This window comes from Epinephelus fuscoguttatus, linkage group LG15 (assembly GCF_011397635.1).
Source record: "Epinephelus fuscoguttatus linkage group LG15, E.fuscoguttatus.final_Chr_v1".
NCBI classification, from domain to species: Eukaryota; Metazoa; Chordata; class Actinopteri; order Perciformes; family Serranidae; genus Epinephelus; species Epinephelus fuscoguttatus.
Window position 1 is genome coordinate 31063256 of NC_064766.1, and position 20134 is coordinate 31083389.

General features: G+C 42.9%; 1 protein-coding gene across 2 annotated transcripts in view; it reads right to left on the bottom strand.

Moving 5' to 3' along the window:
• Positions 1–8566: 8566 nt before the first annotated feature.
• ece2a (endothelin converting enzyme 2a) overlaps positions 8567–20134 on the bottom strand; it is a 129497-nt gene continuing 117929 nt past the window's right edge. Inside the window, exon 4 of one of the 2 annotated variants that reach the window (XM_049599165.1) lies at positions 8567–10107. In XM_049599165.1, coding sequence (XP_049455122.1) covers positions 9814–10107 — 294 coding nt within the window. In that variant the 3' untranslated portion in view covers positions 8567–9813. The remainder of the gene's footprint in view (positions 10108–20134) is intronic. The other variant, XM_049599164.1, reaches the window with a different exon arrangement.

The following is a 20134-nucleotide window of genomic DNA, read 5'->3' on the forward strand; positions in this document are numbered from 1 at the left end:
TTAAGCTTGTGTTGACCACAGACCTTTTTTCAGTCTGTTCAAAAGACCCACTGACTTTGAGACAAGAGATCCAGAAGAGCAAAAATGCTAACTCATTTTTAAGGATTCAATCTTGAAACAGTCTATTGTGCTGGATGACCTATTGCTTCATTACAATAAAGAAAGCAGCGTTTAACATTTATATTCTAAAATCCAATCGGATTTTAGAGGCGGGCCTTCTGTGGAGCAAAACAACAACTTGGTCTGACCTCTGGTTGTTAGGCACGAAGGGGAGTGCAGTGCCTGGATAGTTTGGGTCCTTGATTACGATTTGCTGAGCCGTGTTCAAAGTCACTGTAAAACACTCTATAAACACACAGCTGTGGCTGCATTACAGCAGCATTACTGCACCAACTGGCAGTTGTTTCAAAATGTCAGATTTTGTTGTGAATTTTGATTTAGTGGGTGTGTTAAGCACTGTTTTAGAATCAATAGCCAGATCGTTCTCAGCGCAGGTCTGAAAACAGTGAGCAGACCACATAGTGTGTTTAACGACCCCGACTTTGATTCTTCATGTTTCCAGCTCTTCAGTTTCTCTCTCCTCTTTTTGATCTTCTTCCTCTGTCCTGTCCATCTCTTTCAACAGCTTACCCACACTAAGCACACCCACTAAATCACAACACAACAACAAAGTCACAACAAAATCTGACATTTTTATCAACAGATAATTGGCGCAGTAATACTGTTGTTATGTGGTCACAGCTGTGTGTTTTATAATGGCTTCACATTTTTGGTTGGATATAATTAAACCAAAAATAATTCAAAGATAAAATAATTCCAGATTTATCCTTTTAATTCTAATGTCGGACATCTGAGTGGAACATCTCAGGCAACAACTCTCTGATGAGACGTAAATGCAGTCATCATTTGGCAAATTCCAGGGTCAGAGGTTAGTTGAGCTGGAGCTGTAGACGTAACCTGGGCTCCTGTGTCCTGACCTGGCAGATGGGCTGGGTGTGCAGGCCATGCTGGGGTCAACACAGACATGCTGTAGATGCCTCCCCAGTGGACAGTTACTATGTAACCACACCGAAAGACCGGATGGAAAAACAAGCATGACAGACATGTGGACATTCGGGTGCAAAACAAACACAATGCTAAAGCAGACCACTGTAAATGTTAAGTGCTATTGTGCTGTTATCTCTCACATACACGTACACACAGCTCACAGCAGCAACGCTCAGCTCGAGGTTCAAATTGAGCATGTGCAGTGAGGACAAAGAGCTTTGATCTGATTCCACTTTGGCCCCGTCCTGAGTGGACGTCCATTAATATTCCTCCTCCAGTTACATAAGCCCGACATATAGTATATTATGCCATTATGCTGCCCCAAGGGAGATGGGCAGATATACAGCGCTGTTGAAAGCAGAGGCAGCGCTTTCTCTTAGTCCTCACTACATCTAATGCAGATTGGTTTCCACTGACGATGATAAGTGGTGATTCCCTCCACCCTACTGTGTTTACGCTGGTCTGTAGCAACTGAATACACAGGCTGTAGGTTAAAGGAATACTTCACCCCCCAGATGATCATTTGTATATCAATTACTCACCCCGTGTTACACTGAATTTGACAAGTAAACTTTGTTTTGTTTGGCATGCCTCCACGGTGGACGAAGAATCCAGAAAGGATAAAATTCTTGATGAACTGAATTCAAAGGGGATCACATTTAAAACAGCAAAACTATATCATAATATCTCTACAAACTCTCACACAACTCGTGCAGTATAATCCAACTGTCATGTATCCTGTCATATGCTCCGTACTTCCCAAACTCGTGCAGTTTTTCTAAAACCTTCCTATTTTAAAAACTCTTCCGCATAAACGTTCTCAGGCACGGATGAGTGGTGCGCCTGCAGTTTTCACGCAGAAGTATTAAAAATAGTAAGGTTTAGTGAACATGCATGTGTTTAGGAAGTACTGAGCATATGGCAGGATAAATGAGACTTGGATTATACTGCATGAGTTGTGTGTGTTTGTAAATGTATGTTTTGATATAGTTTTGCTGTTGGTAAATGCAGACTCCTTTTACTTCAGTTCATCAAGAATCTTCTGTTTTTGGATTCTTCGTTCACCATGGAGTCCTGCAATAAAAACAGGTTTCTTTACAAATTCAACATAACGTGAGTTATTGATGTACAACAGGTCATTTTGTGGGTGAAGTAGTCCTTTAAAGGAAAATTCTAGACTATCAAAGCTTGGCCATATTCTCATTGATTTGCCCATAACTACTACCCATCATATATTTTCAAACCAAATCAAATCAAATCTCAATTTTGAATGATTTCTGTATGCCAGTACAGAGTACACCAATCTGGTACTTAACAAAAAATGGGAATTTTAAGGGAAGTGTCATTACACATTATTTTGTCTACAGGAAATATGTTTTATATCCTCTTCTATCCTGTTAATCACCTCAGATTTATGAGGTCGGGAACCACTTCATTTGGAGTGAAAACCAAAAGCGAGCAACCCTAAAATCTGATAATAAAGCTTGATTACACAAGAAAACTGTGTGTGTGTGTGTTTGAAACTAAATGAGGTAGTTTAAGGTTGATAGAGGGAGTTGGTCTGCAGACTGAGGGTCTCATGACCAAGCCTCCAGGAACAGAGCTAGGCTTTTAAGGCAATTTGACATAGTGACCAAACTGTGTAATTGCAACATTCAGGTCCGGCATGTGATGCCATGGGACCCAAAAAGACTTCCGTCACAGGCTTACAATGTGAAAGAGACTTCTGTAAATTAGCGGATAAATATTTTTGAGATACATAAACTTTCCAATACCCTTAAATAGGACATATATAACCATTATGTCATAACAGCTGTAGAATTCATTGATAGCCAAATCTAAAGTAATTTCACTACTGTCATTTATTGTAGCATGCCTGAGCCCAAGCCTGAGTGGCGGGGAAGTAGAGTTACAGGAAATGCTTGTTTGCTTTCTCTATGTACACCGCAATGTGGAAGATCCGGGTAGTTTCATACCCCGATGTCAAACTTTTATTGGATTCACGAGCCACTGAGCAACTTTCATGGGATTGACCGAGTCCCCACCACAAACTCTGTATCCAGTTCTCTCAGTACATCCATGCTTATGACAACAGGGATAGCCAAGCTAGCGTTAGCATTAGTGATTCAATCTGCTAGCATGAAGGCTGCCACCTGAACACTCCAGGTATTGGCCATGTAAAGTATTACGGTATTAACAGAATATAATGGAACTGCAATACAGAAATTTGGTACTGACAGGATCCTTAAATGTGGTTTTAAAATCATATTATCTAAGTATAGTAATGTATTTTTTCTTTTCATGAATGCTCACAATGTATATAATTCAATCATATTTTAATTGGAGGTTGGCTTGCTACAGGTCTTTAGTTTGTGTCTTATGTTCTCAGAATTTCCAGTTCGTTTACCTTATTGCATCTCTGCTCTTTGCAGATGATGTGGTTCTATTGGCTTCATCAGTCCGTGACCTCCAGTATGCCCTGGGGTGGTTTGCAGCTGAGTGTGAGGCGGCTGGGACGAGAGTCAGTACTTTCAAGTGTGAGGCCATGGTTCTCTGCCGGAAAATTCTGGATCGCCCCCTCCAAGATTAGGAGAGAGTCACTGCCCCAAGTGAAGGAGTTCATGTATCTCAGGGTCTTGTTTATGAGGGTAAAATGGAGGGTAAGATGGACAGGTAGTTTGGCGCGGTGTCAGCAGTAATGCAGGTGTTGTGTTGGACCAGTGATGTAAAGGGGAGGCTGAGCTGGAAGGCAAAGCTCTTAATTTACAAGTCCATCTATGCTCCTACCCTCACCTATGGTCATGAGCTTTGGGTAGCGACCTGTTCTTGGACACAAGCGACCAAAATAAGTTTTCTTTGTGGTGTACCTGGATTTAGTCTTAGAGGCAGAGCAAGGAGCTCAGACATCCGGAGGGAGCTCGTAGTAGAGCCACCGCTCCTATGCCGTTAAGGTGACTTGGGCATCTGATCAGGATGCCTCCTGGGCGGTGGAGGTTTTCTGGGATCATCCAACTGGTAGGAGGCCTCAGGGCAGACCCAGAGCACAATGAAGGGATTATATATCTCTGGAAAGGGAAAGCTTTTGGATCCACCAGGAGGAGCTGGAAAGTGTTGCTGCAGCGAGGGATGATTGGAGTACCTTGCTCAGCCTGCTGCCTGCTGCCCCTGCAGTAAACCTGCACAATTGTCTGCTCGTGGTTTGTGCCCCATTGGACATGTTTTAATCAACATTGCTGCATTCCCAGATCTCAGAAAAGAACTTTGTCAGTACAATGTTTTTTTCTTATTACCGACAGAAAAAAAATACAAAAACAAGACCTTGGTTGTAAGAAACGAGAATGTCCCTTAAAGAATCACAGAGGATTCTTTGAGTGAAGCTGCAGTATAAGCAGACAGTTCAATGGGGTACAAACAGGCAGTATTGCTGTGTCGTGATTCAGTTTAAACACAAAGACATACATTGAGGCAGATAAAACCAAGAGATGTTTGGTTAAAGCATGCAGTAGACCTTTTGAATTGCATGAGCCCTCACATAACACCCACACAGCAAAGCACTCAGGGCCAATCAATGCAGACAGAGAGGGCAGGGTGGTGGTGGTGGTGAGAAGAGTGACTGAGAGTGAAAGAGAGACAGAAAGACAGGGAGAAAGGCATTGAGCATGCAGTAGATTAGTGTTGTTGCTGCCCTTAGGCAACAGAGCATGGAGGACAATTAGCAGCAGGAGAGAAAATTCTGGCTCTACTATCTCTCATAAATACACAGCGCTCTATATTAAATCATCGCCTCAGACACCTGGATGACTCAGGTGATCAGCTGAAGAGACAAAAAAAAACTGCACTGAAGACGAAAAGGTTTGTGTTAAGGAGAAAATGATGACTAAACCTCTCCTGCGTGAGGCCTGCGCCCTGCTCTGTGGTTATGTAACTTAAGTCCAGTCACGTTAAATCTCACTGTCACTGGGGTCTCTGCCATTGCGGATCAGTCAGTCTGACCAAGAGGGCTGAAGACCGAATTTACGAAAAAACAACAGCTGAATTTTAATATATTCACACACTGACAAAACAGTCATTAAAGTTACACTAAACTTCGTCCGACTGAGGAGAAAGTGGGGAAACTGCATCATACTTTTGTGGGAAAACAGAGCAGAAAAACTAACTCTCCATGTGCCCAACCTCCACGCGTCCACGCTGAGTGTTGAATCTGTCAAATGTTTTTCTGTCCCACTGCTGCAGTGTGGCTGCTCTGCACCCCCTAAGCCTCTATTGTCAATATCAAACCCACTGCCACTTACATAACCTCCTGTCATCCCCCTGCCATGCCAAATAGGTGCCAGGCTGTTGTTTTTTTTAACCCTACTGTTCAGGTAGTCAGGGCATTGCACCCAATCATCACCATGGAAACCAGATAATAGCCAATGGGGTTTGCACAGAGACAATGCAAGAGGTCTGGGGGGGATAGATACAGAGTGGTTGAGACTGAAGCCGTCACTGTCTGATAGTGATACATTTCAATGTGTACAACAGTGTGTGTGCTGTGTGCATTTTTGAGTGTGTATGTACATAACAGGAGAATATACAATAGTTGGAAATACTCTGTCAGCGTTTTCATTATAGGTCAGAGCACAACAGATTTAGGTTAAAGATTAAAAGTTCTGTCTTGAATTTGAAAACAGTACTTGATGAAAACAGTCTCACCATAAAACAGCAAATTTGCCCCCCAGCAAGGGTAGCAGCAGTAACTAAAGGGGAGGTGGGGGTTGAAAAGTTAAGTCGAGACCAAGCAGTAACCTTCACGGCTGAAAAATGAAGGCAACAAAGAACTGCAAAAAACTGTAGTTTAGTTAGGAGTGATTTAGTCAAAGAAAACTTTACTTCCATTTGCAGTACGGCTCTGTTCTGGGGCTTCTCTGCCTTTCCTCAGGCCTACGCAGAAAACCTCTTCCACTCGCCTACCTGGAAAGCCTAACGCAGAGAGAGCACACCTGTCTGCCCTTCCATGTGCAAACAAGGAAAGCCTGAGACAGAGAGAGCAAACCTCCTTGCCCTTCCATGCGCCTACATGGAAAGCCTAAGGCAAGGAGAGCAACAGCAAAGACCCCCCCAGGAACAGAACAGAGCAGCATCAGTGACAAACAGAAATGACATTGATAAGTCGGTAAGCGGTTGCTGCCCACAATTTCCCTTTGCCACAAACTTCATCGGTCGAACCTAACCGTGGTTGTCGTCTGGTTTTAGCTGATCAAATAGCATGCAACAAGGAAGCAGAAAGAAGGACAATCATAAGAAAAACCTGGCTTGGGAAAACATTTCCACTAAACTTAAGATGATGAAATTTTTGGTAATTTGAGTTACTTCCAATGTCTTGCTACAAAATGCAACAACAAGCTCATTTTACTTCTGCCAGTGTTCATTAAAGCACCTGCCTGTCATCCTGCCCATGGACAGTATTGCATTTTTTTTTAGGGAACACTCTTGCACATAGGTGGTTGTCAGGGAGGTTACCGCTGACAACCTACCGACGTTACCTTTTTGGTTTGAAAAAGATCATGTTTGGGCTTAAGAAGCCCTGTTGTGGTGGCACAATCAGAGCGGGGGACACAATGATGTTTTGGTGTTTGTTGGTCTCGAACAAAGGTCTGTAGTGGTCTGCAGCTTTGCAGGTGTCTCGGCATGTTTAGATCGGTCACCTGCTCCTCCACAACTCCACTCTCTCATTCAAATGTGGTCACCTCGGGTCACTTCACGGCCAAAATGCCAGACTTGAGACTTCAATACACCAATCCACAAATCAATGGGCGACAGCATTGTTGCTATGTCCATTATTTTCATACAGCCTCTGTTCAAGACTGGTCTGACTCCACCTGCTGAGGAAGACTGTGTGATACGATCAAAAGCTTTAGAACTAGTAAGTAGAGCTTGTGGTGAGACTGTTTTGTCACCATCAAAGTTAAAGTTAAACAAACTGTCACGTTACACCAGCAGAAAATCAGAGAACGAAAGATGAGCCATCTGAAAAATCACACACCTTTTTTTTCCAAGTCTTAAAAATAGGCGGTAATTAGATCTCAGTAGAGAATTAAAAATAAATGATTTCTACTTTATCAATGTGGTCCCCCCTCCAGTCACCAGCCCCGCTGCCTGTCTGCATGCCCGTCTCTCTCTCTCTCTCCCTTTCAGGTCTAAATTTAAGCAGCAGAGCACAGGGCCCGAGACACGTCTCATGTTTCCTCAACAAATAACACGCAAGGGGTGGGCTATTACTTGCATGTACATGTGTATGTGCCCACACGCAGTGCCAGCGTGCTTGACAGGTGTGTTAAACACACAAAGCATATCTCCATTAGCAGCTTTTGTCTGGAATCTAAAGCAGACACGGGACGGGTGCAGACAACCCCAACAGAAGTGGAGACTCTGACTGACATATTAATAGACTTTAACACTGACTTTACATGCAGGCCGGTGCTGCTGTTATGTACCGTGTCTAGACTTGCCAGTTTGTCTTGCAAATTGCGTAACACTGGCAGGCTTGTGCTGCACCAGAGAATCGGAGGCTGTTGAATCTTTCTGATATACAGGCCGACAGAACAGTTAAGGACAGTGGGATGTGAAATTGGTTTATGAAAGATAAAAGTTTCCATTATGAACTGCGCTGGAACAGAGGCTGATAGTAGCAGCTTTAGAAAATTATGACACAGGCAGAAACATGATGAGTCACACTTAACCATTGCTACAAACCACTCAATAGCAATCACAATTTAACTGACTGTATAAACAATACAAACTCTGCTTTGACACTGTTCTGTGTGTTAAGTTGATGGTGCTCTGTATTTTGGAAGTTATATTTTCTGTATTTGTTGTAACACTGACAGGTAATTGGAGGGGAAAGGGCCAAGGTCACTTTGGACAGTCTTTTCACACATGCAGGTGACCTTTTGTCAAAACACTAGATGATAACAATAGACAGCTGAGTCTTGCGAGGGTTTTTGTTTTCCAACATATGCAGTTATTTAGGGCAGTGATTTCCAACTCGTGGGTCACGTCCCAAAAGTAGGTCGTGGGTCCATTCTGAATGGACCGCAAGTGACTTGCAAATGTGTCAAGTTTGTCAAAAACATGCTCTGTTTTAAAGTACAGTGAATTTCCGGCACTGAGCTTTTATTTTGAAGTGCCATTTCCTGCTGTAGAATGAGTGACCAATGGAGTGCTACTTGACGAGCACAGTCTCACTCCGAAGTGATCAAAATCCGGGGCTTGGGCAGTGACTTGCAGCGTCAGAAACCAACGGCAAAAGGCATCCTTTAACATCAGCATGATACGCAGCTGGTTGCAGTTATAGTTTAGCGATGCCAGCATCAGGGGGAAATGCGGCGGGACGAGGATGAAAGTTAAGGTGGCGAAAATCCGACTGGGGCAGGCAGGAGGGGTGGTGGATGGGTCCAACAAACCCCGACTTTCACCCGAGAGAGTGGTGAAAGATTCTAAAGCCAAACCCTGTTCTTTTTTCCTAAACCTTACCACGTGTTTTTGTTGCCTAGACCAAACCATGTGTGTTTGTTGTTGAAGTAAAAAAAAGTCAATTTGCAGTGTTGTGCCAAAGAAGTGAGTTTATTTTGAAAGAGACTGTATGTAAACATTAAATATTCTGTGAAAACGGTATTTTGAAAGAAGACAATGCATGTAACAGGCAGAACTTGACACGGTGTCCCAGAACATCAACAACCAGCACACCCAGGGTACCTTGCATGTCGCATGTGGACGTGTAAAGTCCATGATCAAACGTCAATATGTGATGAGGTTGGAGTGAGAATATGTTGACTTGACACAGACGGCAAACTAGCTCGACACATGGCCAAATGCCATTAAGTGATCAAGTGAACATCTGTGGGGCATGCTGTTACCCCACCTCACAACCCACAGGACTCAAAAGATCTGAAGCTAACGCCCTGGTGCCAGACACCAAGGGACACCCTCCAGAGGTCCTGTGTCCATGCCTGTGTCCATGTCAGAGCCAAGTTCGGTCCAAGAAGCACCCACTGTGGATCGGGGGTACCTCTGCGGTACCAGCACATCCCTCAAATATTCAATCAGTTTGGGATGTGGGGTATTTGGAGGTCAGATCGACACCTCGTGCTCTTTTGTCCCATTCCTCGGGTCATGCCTGAGCAGTTTTTGTGATGAGGCATGGTGCATTGTCTTTCTGGAGGGGGCACTGCCATCGACAAGTGCCTTTGCCATGAGGGGGTTTATTTTGTCTGCAACGGTGTTCAGGTGGGTGGAGCAGATCAAGTAGCATCCATATGAATGCAAGGACCCAAGGTTTCCCAGCAGAACATTCCACTGTAACAAGATGATCAATGTTATTCACTTCACCCACCAGTGGTTTTAATGTTTTGGCTGATCAGTGTATGTTTGAAGTGGTTGCCACTGACGGCAACCAAAGGCCAAGAATTGGTTGCCAATTTTTCAAAATGGTTGCAAATGGTAACCTGGCAACCATTACTATGTAGTTCGTTCTCTTTGAAAATACAGGCTATTTGGCCCAACACTAATCGTTATTGTAAGAAAATGATCTATAAAATTATTTAAAAATACAAAATTCTTAAAAAAACACAATCACAGTGAGGTCAGATTTTGGAGTTACAGAAGAAGGTTCTGTTGTATTTGTAAGAGTGGAGAAGTTTGAGTTTCTAAGGCCATTATCACAGTATATAGCCTCCTTTTAAATCTCAGTGGGAATGCATCCCAAGATTCCTTTAGATTATCCAGTTATGTCACATTAATATTAAACAGGAAGTCTTCCTCATCCTCAGCTTGTGTTGTGGCGACCCTGTTAGGTGAAGCTTTGGTGTCCTCCAGTAGCCGTTTCTCCAGAGCTGCATCTTCTGGGCTAAGCTCCTCTCCTTTAGTCATTACATACACAAAATACTCAAAGCCTTCACCATAACTGAACTTCTTAATCGACCAGCTGTACTCTGTTCGAGCATAGAGGCGTTTCCTGAAGTGGGGTTGGGCGAAGGTTACAGAGACGAAGCGTCCTCCAGGCTTCAGGCAGCGACTAATCTGGAAGAAGAATAAAGAGAAGGGACAGTATTAGAGGACATAATCACCAAGACTCACATCATTTGAATTCCCACCATCAATACCAGCAACCTCTACCACCACCTGAGCAGCCAGAGCTGTTGAATCATTTGAGATGGTTACCATCACTGTGCCTTCTAACTTTGGCTTTGCAATGATTATTTACATGCTCAGTAACTGAATATGAAAAGCTGACAATGCATCAGCAGCAAAGGTTTTAGGTATTTTAGGTAAAGCCGTGCTGTGGGAGACACAATCTTGTAAATTAGATGTGAATCTGAGTCACAATAAACTCTGTGAGTGCTTGATGTTTGACAAATAAACAAACACTTTTGTCAGTTACCAAATTCCCTCAAATCGGCATCTCTCCAGTGAAGCACATGGCGCTGCATCTCTGTACGCCAGAGCAAACATTAAGCACCGAGCTTTTCAGTCCACAGCACCGGCTGCTTAGCCACGCAGTCTGATAACGCGGTGTGACAGCACAAAAACTGTGAGGGTCCCTCCATATGAATAATTGTTGTTCTGGGTCCGTCAACACTCCAGTGTGTTGATCCTTCGTGTGACTTGCACGTGTGCATCAGGACACAGTAAGCTTCAGAGGACTGCAGAGCTCAGGCTAACAAGAGTACACACACACACACAGAGAACGTGAAAACTGACACAACACAAGCATGCAGAGACACATTGAGTTTGACTCAGGCAGGGAGTTTCTCCAGAGACAGAAGTGTGTGTGGGAGTGGAGGGACAGAATCTACAGAGCAGTGAGCTGCAAACTTTGTGTATTTCATACATCAAACACCTAAACTGGGTCAACATATTGTCCCTAATGCGATGCTAGAGAATGAAGGCAGGCAAACAGCAGATTTAATTGGAGGCAGTACATGTTGGCAGACGAAAGGTGACACCTCAGATTATCACAGTCAGATAAAATGATTGTGCTGTAGTATGACATACAAACGTATTGTAACATGCAAAGCATGCGGCTCAGAAACAAATGATGGAGATGTAATGACTTCCAACATATAAGCCAAGGTGAGGCTGACGATGTTCTCTGACCAGCTAATATTGGCTAACATTTAGTTGTACCATTTGAAAATATGAAATAAATGAGTCTTCAACATTGTTAGCATCTTAAATAAATTGTTGCATCTAAGGGCCCTATGTAAATGATCTGTAGTGCATGGTCTAAAGTGCCTGGTGCAAGTGCATTCAGGGCATTTAGGGCGTATCCAACTCTGCTTTGCTAGTTAAACGGCGCATAATCTGGGCACAAAGTAAAGTGCAAGAGGAAAAGGGGTTGGATTTAGTCCCTTGATTAATCACAGGTGTGTTTTGGGCGTAACATGTTTTCAACCAATTGGGGTGTCATCTCTTAAAAGCCAGGTGCACACTGCTATTTACATGATGGATTCCGCAAATTGGAGAAGTGAGCGGTTTTCAGCTGAGAGTAATACAGTAAGAGCAGTGATGTCACCGCAGCAAATAATGTGGGATATTTGGGTTGTAGGTCGCTTGCTTTGGTCTGAATCAGGGACTAATTTTGTGACAAAGTTGCATAATTGCCTAGAGTTGGTTTGTTTTCTCACGACAGCATTTACAAGCGGACTATATCAAATGCCTTGTGTCACAAATTTGCTCTTGATTGGTCAGAATTTCCATGTGGGAAAAGTCCATGAAGTTAACAAAACCTTGAGGAGGAGTACACTTGTATGATAAATGTGACACTTTCTAATGTCACAATGGAGGGACAACTACGCAGGTTGATTTTAGCGCTGCTCATCGTGGACTATATTGCTGTCATTGTTCATTTTAGTCAAACCATACAGTTTGAAAACGAGGCGCGGCTCCAACTAGAAAACAATGTTTTGATGCATTGGATGTGCTGAATGTGCATATTAAGGCAGTACAGGAGGAGGTGCACATTAATAATCCTCCAGGACTGTAACATGCTCATGTTTAACCCAAATAATGTGTCATGTGACTGCAGTTGGTTCAGATCCAGGTTGGAACATGTTCTCACCACAAACCAACTGCACCAGAGTTCATTTGTAACTGGACCGAGACCACCTCTTTAAGAAGGTCTCAGTCCGGTTGTTTTGGTGCGATTGCTGTGTTCACCCCTGCCCAAACGAACTGCACTTAGGGGGCAAGCGAACTTGAGTTCAAAAGAACCGAACCAAACAGGGCAGGTGTGAAAGCACCCTAAAGCAGCAAAACTGAAGACTGTTTTTATAACGTGAAAAGGGGACACAGAAGTCACAGTATTGCTTTAAAAGGGGAGTCGGACAGCAACTCTGCTCTGTTCTCTGCTATGTTCACATTTTAGAGAATGTAATTAAATATTTTCCTCATTAATGATGTGTTATTTCACCCAACTGCACATCCCTCTGGGTGTAACAAGCAGAATGTAAGCAGGTTGTGGACCCACCTATGTGCATCTAACTTTCTGAATAACGGTCCCTTTAAAAAGCAGGAAAACGCCGCGGTATTCTGACTTTAGACCAGGTTTTTGTTTGTTAATGGAGCAGTTGCTTTGTGATGCCTCAAAATAGCAATACGCCAACAATGTGCCTGACCACACTTCATTTTCAGACCCACAGGCCCATGGGCCCACCAGCAGGTGCAAGCACACTTAACACAAATGGCAGCTGTGTTGAAACTAGCAATGACAGTTGCGCTGCTTTGTGCCAGGTGGTGGCCTAAATGTTTTCTTTTAAAATCAACAATTGGCTGTTTCTAATATTAGTTGTCTGTTGTCAGTGGCCAGCAGTAAAGCTAGCCGAACATTGCTAATGTTCTGACTTGTTCAGGACCAGAAAATTAAAGTTTTGACCTGGGACTTTAGACTTCAAGAGCCAAGACTTAAAACAATGGCTTTGTCCCACTTTTACTTTTGTACAGTTATTGAACATTTAATAAACATTTAAGATGTTAAAACTAGGTTACAACAATTTGTAAAGAAAACTGAGCATCTCCATGACAACTGAGTAAACTATATCCACTTATGAAGATCTGTGAGATAGGGTTGAAAGCTCTAGAAATAGCAAGTAGGCGAAGCTTGATTTAGGAGGTTTTTGTTTGATTCAAAATGTTATATGGTCCATCAACACCACGTGGATACCTACTGTACCTAGGGATCAGTTCATTAAATATAAACATGTAAAAACTATTCTAGAGACATTATTTATGACATACAGTTATTCATGAAGCCCTAATGCCACACACTGTATACAGTATATGGATGTATAGTGTCGGGCTTTGAAGGCAGGGGAACCAGTGTTGAGCTCACGTGTGACTGTCATGAAAGCTGGGATGGTAATGTCATGTAGCCAGGACGGAGCAGTTATGGTCTGTACAGTAAAGCTGTGGAGAAGCACAGTGGCTCCCCCCTTTACTCTGTCCTGGAGTCTCTGGAGAGAGGAGTCACTCTGAGATGAGCACGTGTATCCTGCTCTCCTCACATGATTCATCTCCACCAGCAAGCAGCTCGAACATAAATTATTCACTCTCCACTGTGACACGGAGGAAAAGCGAGAGGAAGGGTGGAGGGGTCGCTGAATATGGGATAAAATTTAATGCACAGAGATGTGAGGGTGATCGAGATTAGGGAGTGCCTGACAAATACATGGCTGAGAGTTGAAAGAATTTTGGGTTGAAGTTGTGACGCTCACAAAAATGGTGTGGATTACATGTTTACTTTTAAAAACCTTTGCTTTTACTTTTCAAGGTGGTCCAGATATCTTAACTGTTCCTTAACCAAATATAGCCAGGTGTTGTTGGTCAAGAAATATCTCAGCATAGCACAGTATAAGCTAACTGCTCGCTGAATCAAACGCCACCTTTCTGGTTTCTATGAGTATTACATACATTAATACAACATGTATCAAACAGCTTTGGGGTTGGTGAAAGACATACTGGAACAGTGTTGGGTTTTGAAGCCAATATGACAAATTGGCCACACCGTGGAATTACCACTTCTGGGTCTGTCATGTGATGCCATGGGGCCCAAAAAGATTTTCCCATGGACTTACCTTGTGAAGGGACAGCTATTAATCAGTGAGTACATTTTTAAAGCTTTCCAGATTTCCCCAGGAAATGGCATGTTTCGCCATCAGGATTTGATCCATTCGGTCTGATAACATTTCAGAAGTCTAGAAGAGATGCATGATTAAATCATTTTATCCCTATTCAGGTTAGCGGAGGGCTTAACTGGAAGTTAGCCACTCAGCTTGCAAAAGTCTCCAGTGAGCTTGCTCTATGAGCCCAATGATGCAGAAGATCTGGGTAATATTATACCTGGGAAGTTGAACATTTGGGGCAGCACGTTGGAGCAGTGGTTAGCATTGATGCCTCACAGCACCTGGTTTGAACCCAGAGTAGGGGAGCCCTTCTGTGTAGAGTGTGCATGTTCTCCCCATGTAAGCTTGGGTTTCCTCCAGGTACTCCGGCTTCCTCCCACAGTCCAAAGACATGCCGGCTAGGTTCTCTTTATACATCCGTGACATGTGTGCTATAAAACAAAATATTGAGCTAAAAGAGGCAAAAAATCTCACCAGAACAGAAGAGATAGATGTTTTATCCTTATCTTTTTTTTACCCTTGGACATTCCAAGATGTTTTGTTACTTTAATGGTTGTATATAAGAACATTTTTGAAGGCAGGAGTCAAACTTAGCTTCTATCACATCTGAGATAGACACATAATTGTGGCTTAGCAGTTCCGTCTCTGTCCTCTCTGTGATGCTACCCTGCGCTTTGTCAGCATTGCACGTCACATTGATCTTCCTGACTCTTTAAAAGCAGTTTCCGTGTTAAGTATTTTGGATAGTAAGGTTTTAAACTGATCATATGACTGGATAAGTGGGACTGGGTTTATACTGCATGAGCTGCAGTATAAACTCTGTTTTTGGATTCTTCGTTCACCATGGGGCATGTGAGAGAAAGTTTTCTTCACAAGTTCAGCGTAACACAAGGCGAGTAACTGATATACAAATGATTGTTTTATAGGTGAAGTATTCCTTTAAAAATCAACTCTGACAGTCTCCTCAGAGGGTCATGTCTTATGTCAGATAGCTGGAGCTAAAAAAAGGTCAAAGTACACTACAGGCGGAGCCCTCAGGAAGCTTTGGTGAGCGAGTAAACCGGAGTGGGAGAACAAAGTGCATCCTGACTTCACCCCTTCAGCCATTATTCATGATACTGAGATGTATGGGTGCACGCTGTGTACCTGTGCAGTGTAACTCCAGAGCCTTATGTCACTGGTGACCAGTGGCCTGACGTCATTGCAACCCAAGACGACACTGAACTATAGCAAACAGCTCGGCTATGACAGTGAGTGCTTGTAAGCCAGGCTGGCAGTCAGGTCTGTTGTGTTATAGACCGTTTTAGAAAAACTGACACACATCAACATCACACATTACCCCAGTCCCACATTAAGTGTTTGCAGGATACATTACTGACCGAGATTCTCACACTCAGCATGGGCACGCATGTATGCATTTAACAGGAAATCCTTATGAGGAGGAGGATGATGCATTGAATGTGGTGAGTCATATTCATACACATTCTGTATGTATATCAGCATGCACACTACAACAGCAGCTCTGGCACTATGTAAATCATCCACCCACACATCAGAGTGCTGGTATTACTATGATAGAGGATTGGCAGTGGCACGTCTGTGTGAATATGATGTTGTGCTCTAAATGCAACAGATAAACAAGTGTTTCATTTACACAGAAGATCACAGGTCATTTTCAGGACTTGCAGAGAAGCTGTAATTCATATAATGTATCTAATAATGCACAAAGTGTCTATGTAGCGTCTCCGACCTAAATCAATAGTTGGAGGAGGGCTCACTGACTGTTACACCCAAACACTGGAGTAAGGAAACGGCATCCCCAAAACACTGAGTCAGTTTTTCAACATCCACTCTCAGTCCGACATCTGTAAGCTGATCCTATGTGGCCCACAGGGCTTCTCCAAGCGAGACAGAGGAAACCACTCTGTTAGTGCCCATCTTCACACACTCACACTCCACTGAAACCATTCCTCAACATACACACCCCACACCCACACAACATGATTCGCTAAAACACACACACACACACACACACACACACACACACACACACACACACACACACACACACACACACATAGCATCATGGCCTCTCCTGAATTATTCAGTGTGGTGTCAGAGGCTTGTGTCGAAGTGACCTGACCTGTCTTGAGTGTACTGCAACAAAGTGGTAATATGAGATACGGAGTTTCGAGCCCCATGAGGAATTCCAGGCAATCCCACTGCCATTTTAAGATGCTTAACAATACTGTAATAACAATCATTCTATTGTATATTAATCAGAGTGGTACTTTTGATCTTGGCTCAATCTAGACGCCAGAATAAAATGTTGGCATTGTACATTTCTGCAAACCACAGATACATTACATCTGTACCTTTCATAACATTTCTAAAGTGATGTAGTTTAGATTATATGTGTATGAGCCAAGTCTTTTGTGAGTAACCAACCATCAAAACTTGCCGTTTTTTAAACGAGATGTTGGGTTGTTTCCAGTCATGTTTGTGTCCACCAAACTGGGTATTTTTTAACAAGATGTCAAGACATTTCCAGCCGTGTTTGTGGCAACAAATCCGGGTATTTGTACGACATGTTGGGGCATTACCTGCAATGTATGTGGTGACCAGCCTGGCTATTTTGCACTAAGATGTTGGGACGTTTCCAGTCTAGTTGTGGCAACAAAACCTGGGACTTTTTTCTCAAGCTGTTGGGACATTCCACCTGTTTTTGTGGCGACCAAACTAAAATTTTTTAATGATATTTCAAGGCATTTCCAGCCATGTTTGTGGTGACAAAAGCAGGTATTTTGTACATGTTGGGACATTTCCAGCCATGTAGAGTGGTGGAAAAAAGTTTTCGGACACCCTTAAAATTTTACACAATCTCAAATATTATCATGAAATATTTGTGGAAAAATCTTTTTTGTGTTTCAAAAGGTGTGGCTGCATTAGACAGATACAAACAAATACAAATTATATTTTTTTGTTTATTGTTTACAAGAAAAACTAACAAAACTAAATTCTTGACAGTTTCAATATGTCAGTTCTCAACATTGTCGGTATCAAAGTCAACAAATAACAGAGAATGTGTTCAAAACTGAACAAAAAATAAATAAACCATCACATCATCAAATTAATATTTAGTAGTCCCGCCATTGGTACGTAGTGGAGCTCTAATCCTGGCTGGCATGTTCCCCACGAGCCTTTCACACTGCTGAGGGGTAATCTTGTCCCATTCTTCTTGAATTACTGCTTTTAATTCTTCTAAATTCTTTAGTTTATGCTTTGAAACAGACCTTTTGATAATCCACCACAGATTTTCAATGGGGCTCATGTCCGGGGATTGAGCTGGCCACTCTAAGACCTGGATACTGTGCTCCTGCAGCCAAGTTCTACTGGCCTTGGATGTGTGGCAAGGGGCATTATCTTGTTGAAACATCCAGTCTTTACCTCGATGGAACAGTGCACGTGCAGAAGGGAGTGTGTGGGTTTCGAGAATGGTACAATACTTGGTAGAGTTCAATGTGCCATCACAGACAGTGAGATGACCAACACCAGCAGCACTCATGCATCCCCAAACCATGATACTGCCTCCACCATGCTTGACAGTAGGTACTGTACATGCTGGAGATAATGCTTCGCCTGGCCTTCTGCGTACCCTCACATTAGTAGGAGGAAGATAAAGCTGGAAACTGGACTCATCTGACCACAAAATCTTCTTCCAGTTCCTGGCTGTCCAGTTCTTGTGTGCCTGGGCCCAACGACGCCGGGCTAACCTCTGTCTCTCATTGATCAGGGCTTCTTGATAGCCTTGTAGGACCTTAAGCCATGATCTAAAAGTCGGCCACGTACAGTGCGGGTGGAACACTGGACACCAGTTTGGTTTGACCACTGCTGCTGAAGCTCCTGTGATGTCATTTGGCGGTTTTGCCTGCACATGCGGATCAGGATGCGGCCATTTCTTGCTGAAGAAACCCTTGGACGCCCAGATCTTGGTTCGTCTTCCAAGCTGTTGGTTCGTCTGTATTTCTACAGAGTGTATCCAACTGCTGAAGGACTGCATCTGCACTTCCTGGCTATCTGGCAGCAGCTGTACCCTTCCTGGCTGAGAATCTTTATCTTCAGGCATGTTTCCTGCGTTAGGTTCCTTGTTTTAGCCATTTTTGTGTCTGAAGAACTTTCAAATGTGCTGGCTTTATGTAGACACGAAGCTTGGCAACAAAAATTGTGTCTTTTAATAAAAAGAACGACCTTCATCACTGGTACCAAAATGACCCAATACTCAAAATTTCTTATGTATTTTTATGGAACCAATCAATTTTAAGTTTTTAATAGCTTTTTTTTAGGATTTATTTAGTATTTTGGCTGTGACTGTACTAAAAGAAATTGCACTTGAAGACCTAAGAGTGATTCTTAATGCAATATTTCACAAATGCATGGGGTGTCCGAAAACTTTTTTCCACCACTGTATGTGATAAGAAACTGGATATTTTTTAACGAGATGTTGGGGCATTTCCAGCCATGTTTGTGGTGATCAAACCAGGTATTTTTCAGCAAGACAGAACATTTCCAGCCGTGTTTGTGGAAGCCAAACTGGGTATTTTTGAACAACACTTTGACATTTCTAGCCATATTCATGGCAACCAAAACTGGTATTGTTCAATGATACATCAGGGCATTTCAAGCCATGTTTGTGGCAACCAAACAGAGATTTTTTAATGAGCTGTCGGGATATTAACAGCTGTTTTTGGGGACACCAAATGAGGTATTTTTCAACCAGACGTCAAGACATTTCCAGCCATGTTTGTGGTTACAAAACTGGGTATTTTTTTTTATCAATATGTCAGGACATTTCCAGCTGTATTTTTGGTGTACAAACCAGGTTTTATTAGCAAGATGGAACATTTCCAGCCGTGTTTGTGGCAACCAAACCGAGATCTTTTAATAAGCTATCGGTACATTAACAGCTGTTTTTGGGGTGACCAAGCAGGGTATTTTTCAACAGTGGGTTAGGGTTGCAATGGGTGGCAACTAAACCTGGTACTTTTTAACAAGATGTCAGGACATTCCCAGCCATGTTTGTGGTGACCAAACCGAGATTTGTTAACGAGCTGTTGGGACATTAACAGCTGTTTTCGGGGAGACCAAATAGGGTATTTTTCAATGAGACATTGACACATTTCCAGCCGTGTTTGTGGCTAAAGAACTGGGTATTTTTTTATTGAGATGTTAGGGCATTTCCAGCTATGTTTGTGGCGACCAACCTGGCCATTTTTTAACAAAACATTGAGACATTGCCAGCCGTCCTAACCCTACCCAGGTGTTTTTTGTGACTAAACCTAACCACATGTTAACCGCAGGATTGTCACAACATAAAATAAAAAACTAAAACATCACTCAACAACAAGTTTGAGCAAATCTGCAACATATGAAACATACACATGTAACATGTCTGGGGTTTGCAGAAATCTACAATGCCAACTTTCATTCTAGTGACTAGGTTGCCTACCTAATAGTCTCACCACCAGACAATCAGAGATCTCCGCCTTCTGATAGTCTGGGGACACTCCTTTCTAAAGTGTGTTTAACACACCAGAGAAAACGGCCGGCAACAAAGCAACGCCTCTTGCATTTTTGAAAAGGACACGCCCTCCCGGAAATGTGCGCTCCCCCTTTTCTCGTCTGCAAGGACACAAACACACAGAGAGAGCTTGAAAATGGATGCCGAGAGATTTAACTCTGTTTTATCAAACGTGTGCTCAGTCCACAAGATTGTGGAAATGAAGGACTTACAGCGACTTGAGCCATTTTGTATCGCTACACGTGTTTCTAGTCGGACTATGTTTACGAGCACAAGAGTTCAGCGAGCCACCGAAGGACCGTCCTGCGGATTTACTATTGGTTCTGCAACGTAGGGAGTTTTTTTAAAC